The sequence below is a fragment of the Cynocephalus volans genome, chromosome 4 (genome assembly GCF_027409185.1).
Source record: "Cynocephalus volans isolate mCynVol1 chromosome 4, mCynVol1.pri, whole genome shotgun sequence".
NCBI lineage: Eukaryota > Metazoa > Chordata > Mammalia > Dermoptera > Cynocephalidae > Cynocephalus > Cynocephalus volans.
Window position 1 is genome coordinate 37,399,378 of NC_084463.1, and position 3,854 is coordinate 37,403,231.

Below are 3,854 nucleotides of genomic sequence, written 5' to 3' on the forward strand. Positions count from 1 at the left end.
TATATATACACACACACACATACACACATCCTATAACACATATACATATATTATACATGTATATGTGTATATATATAGTACATATATAAAATAAATATATGTGTATACATATATCATATATAATCAGGTAATTATAACAGTACTTAACTGCAGAATACAAATGGGATTTAATATAATATTCAAATTACTTGAGAGAGCCCCTGACACACATTTGCATTTGATCAATAATCATGGATGAAAGCAATAAACCCGGTTTAGAGATGAACATTTCTCAGGAATCATAAGACTCAGCCTCTTCATTTTATAATTGAAAGAACTAGGGCCAGAGAATAAAAGAAAATCTCTTAGAAAATACATTAATTACAGTGCTTATTTGAAAAACAGTGTCTTTGGTCTTTTGGTAATTATACTATCTTGACTTCATGTTTGTCTTTAATTTGAAGTGCAATTAGTTTTTAGGAATTGTAATGTTTATCACAAATAGGACTCTGGAAGAAGCACTACAAAAAAAATTTGTGTCTATATCACACAAACTCAAGTTTAAAAGATATTTTAAATCAAAATGCAGAATTTCCATCCTCAGAGAAAATATACTAAGCAGCACTATAGAGATAGTAAGCAAAAATCATTAGATCCAATATTTTTGACACCCTCGATAATACATACAAGCTCAAACTTCACCTTGTTATAGAATTTAGAACACATAGATGTATTCCTTCTGGATTGATATAGAACAGCAAATAGGCTGCACTGGACACTCTCTTGTGATTTCCCTAGTTGAGGGGGACTAGTGGGACTTTTCCAGTGAAACACCATGGAAAGATCTATAAAAGGCAACAGCCCAAAGCAGGAGCATGAGATATGATGTATTAGTACCAGGACTACATGACAGTCATTATATCGGGTTAATAAGATTTATATGGAACTTCAGTCACGGTCCCCAAGAGAATCACACTTTTTCAGTTCATCATTGTTTCCTAAAGGACTATATTAACAAATTGAAAAGTATTTCAGATTCTTTAAAAATACAAGAGGAGAACTTCAGACAACATGAAATTCATTACTTTGCTCCTGGCACTATGAATAGTAAAAGAACTATTGAATAAAAGAAACATGAAGTAACAGAAGAACATTGGATTTTTGATTACTAGGTGAGTCTAAATACTGGGATTTTATAAGGTTGTAGGAAAAGCCTCTCTGGACTACATGTGGCCAGGTGTATGCAAAAGAGCTCTTTCCTCTGTATGTAGCTTTTAAGCATGGCACTGATATATGTAATATCTGAACTTCCTTTGAAATGTCTATATTAATTACTTCAAGATTTTTTTCCCTCAAGTGTGCTACGATAAAACTAGAGGCCATGCCAGTAAGGATTAAATCTTTGCTGACACAGCATTAATTGTGATGCTTTATCTCTGGTCCAGTTCCCAACAGGGATGATTATCCCAATGGTCATTATCAATAATCTATATTATTGTATACATAAAGCAGTTGACCCACTTTGAGAAGGACTTTTTATGAGAATCATAAAATCCAATCTCTATTTTGAAAAGTCTTGACATCTTGGGAAAAAATTATGTCGAAACCACATTATTTCTTAAAAATTAGTAAACAATGTACATATTCAAGAAAATGACCAGTGATAGACAGCTTAATGTCTAGTATACTAATCAAATACTCTGATTTTTTTATTTAATTAAAACTTTCTGTATTGTCTTTATAAATTATTTTCTACATTCCTTAATTTCTCAGACATTAAATTATTCCTCTTCATCAAAGAGTGAATTTCTGCCCATAGATACTTATTCAACTTTGCTCCGTTTCTATTTATTATAGTTACTTTTACTTTAACCATTTTTTTTTTGTAAAGGATACTTTGATCTTGCCAATTATAAACACCGGAGACACAGTCTAAAAGTGAGTGCATATATGAGAGTGTGTGAGTCTGGGCATCCATGTGGGCAATTGCATGTATTAACAGTGTGCTAGTTTGGAAAGATGGATCTTTTCTTACATATTTCATCTTCTTCTACTTAATCATTTATCACTTCTATCATTTTTCCATGATAATACTATGCCTGTCTAATTATAAATCTTCTCTTACTACTCTTATGTTCCCTTTGCACCACAATCTCTGAATTATCTTCTTTTGTTTAATGTATTTAATTATGAAATAAAATAGGAAATATTTTTACTTTCTGTGTGTAAAGCTACTGAATATTAAAAACAAGTCCATTTACAAAAATTACACAGTGACTATTTTCTCTCTTTTTGAACCACTTTAAACATTGACCTGTGCTTTCCCTATGATTTTCTTAAGAACTTTTAGAATGACTCATGATACGTTTTATGAAGGTACAGACTTTATCAATGCAGATGTCAAGTCCTACAGAGGAGAGTACTTTTCAATATTCTTTCTTTAATTGCTTGCTCAATGTATATCCTATTCTAACACAAGTTAGGAGTGATACTATGAGGTCATGAAAGCCCAAAACAAAACAAAACAAAAAAGCAAAAATGAAAATGTTCATGTCTTATAAATGCAACGTAGATGCGTTATTTCAGGAATGCAAACGCATTATCAGAGTGGTGGGAGGCTTAGCATCAGCCTCATCTCTACCCTTCTCTCCCACTGCCCTTCAGGAGGACAGAGTGGAGGACATGACCAACCACACGACAGTGATGGACTTCATCCTAATGGGATTTTCTGACACCGTGGAGGTTCAGGTTTTCCATGCCTTTCTGTTTTTGATGATTTACTTGCTGACTCTCCTGGGGAATCTTCTCATTATTGTCCTTGTCACCGTGGACCAGTGTCTTCATACCCCCATGTACTTCTTCCTGAAGAACTTATCATTTCTTGATGTTTGCCTTATTTCAATAACAGTTCCTAAACTTATTCTGAACTCTTTATCACATAGAAGCATCATTTCTTTTGCAGGATGTGTGCTACAGGTCTTGTTAGTGATTCACTTTGCTGGGTCTGAGCTTTTCGTCCTCACGGCCATGTCCTATGACCGCTATGTGGCCATCTGTCACCCACTGCACTATGATGTCACCATGAACAGGGGAGTCTGTGTGCAGATGGTAGCTGTCTCTTGGCTCCTTGGGAGTATCTTTGGCATCTTATACTCAGCAGGAACTTTTTCTTTACCTTTCTGTGGTTCCAGAAAACTCCCACAGTTTTTCTGTGATGTGCCCTCTCTCCTGAAGATTTCTTGCACCAACAGGCATATTACTATTGATGTTAGTGTGGCAATTGGAGTCATTTATGCTATTTTTTGTTTAGTGTCCATTGGACTTTCATATATTTACATTTTCAATACAGTTCTGAGATTGCCATCTGGACAAGGGCGGTCAAAAGCCTTCTCCACCTGTATGCCACATCTCATAGTTGTGATCACGTTCATTATGACAGGCGCCATTGCCTATCTTAGGCCAGTCCCCGATTCCCCACGTCTTGTGGATTTTTTGGTGTCTGTATTGTATTCTGTGTTGCCTCCATCTCTGAACCCCATAGTGTACAGTCTAAGGAACAAAGAAATCAAGGCAGCTGTGTGGAAGATTCTATGGAAACTAAGCCAGTATAAGTATTATGGGGAAAACAATAGAACTAGTATCTAGAAAGGCTTAATGTAATTATTTTTAACAATTACATGAGTTCTTTGTAACCTAGGGTAAATCCTTCAACATTTTTTATTTAAATAAAACATGTATCTTATTTAAAATGCTAGAATAAGGTTCACAATTCCTGTTAATTAGTCAACGGTGATTTATGACAGAAATTAAGAGTTGGATGTTTGTCACTTAGAGTGTGCTCCCTGTCAATCAGGCTTCAGAAGCACAATGGCAGG

At 34.8% G+C, this 3,854-nt stretch overlaps 1 protein-coding gene across 1 annotated transcript; it reads left to right on the forward strand.

Annotated features, from left to right (window-relative positions):
- The first annotated feature begins 2,661 nt into the window (after positions 1 to 2,661).
- Positions 2,662 to 3,624, forward strand: LOC134376010 (olfactory receptor 14K1-like). Its single transcript, XM_063094709.1, has one exon. It carries the CDS (start codon positions 2,662 to 2,664, stop codon positions 3,622 to 3,624), a length of 963 nt encoding a protein of 320 aa, XP_062950779.1.
- Positions 3,625 to 3,854: the final 230 nt, after the last annotated feature.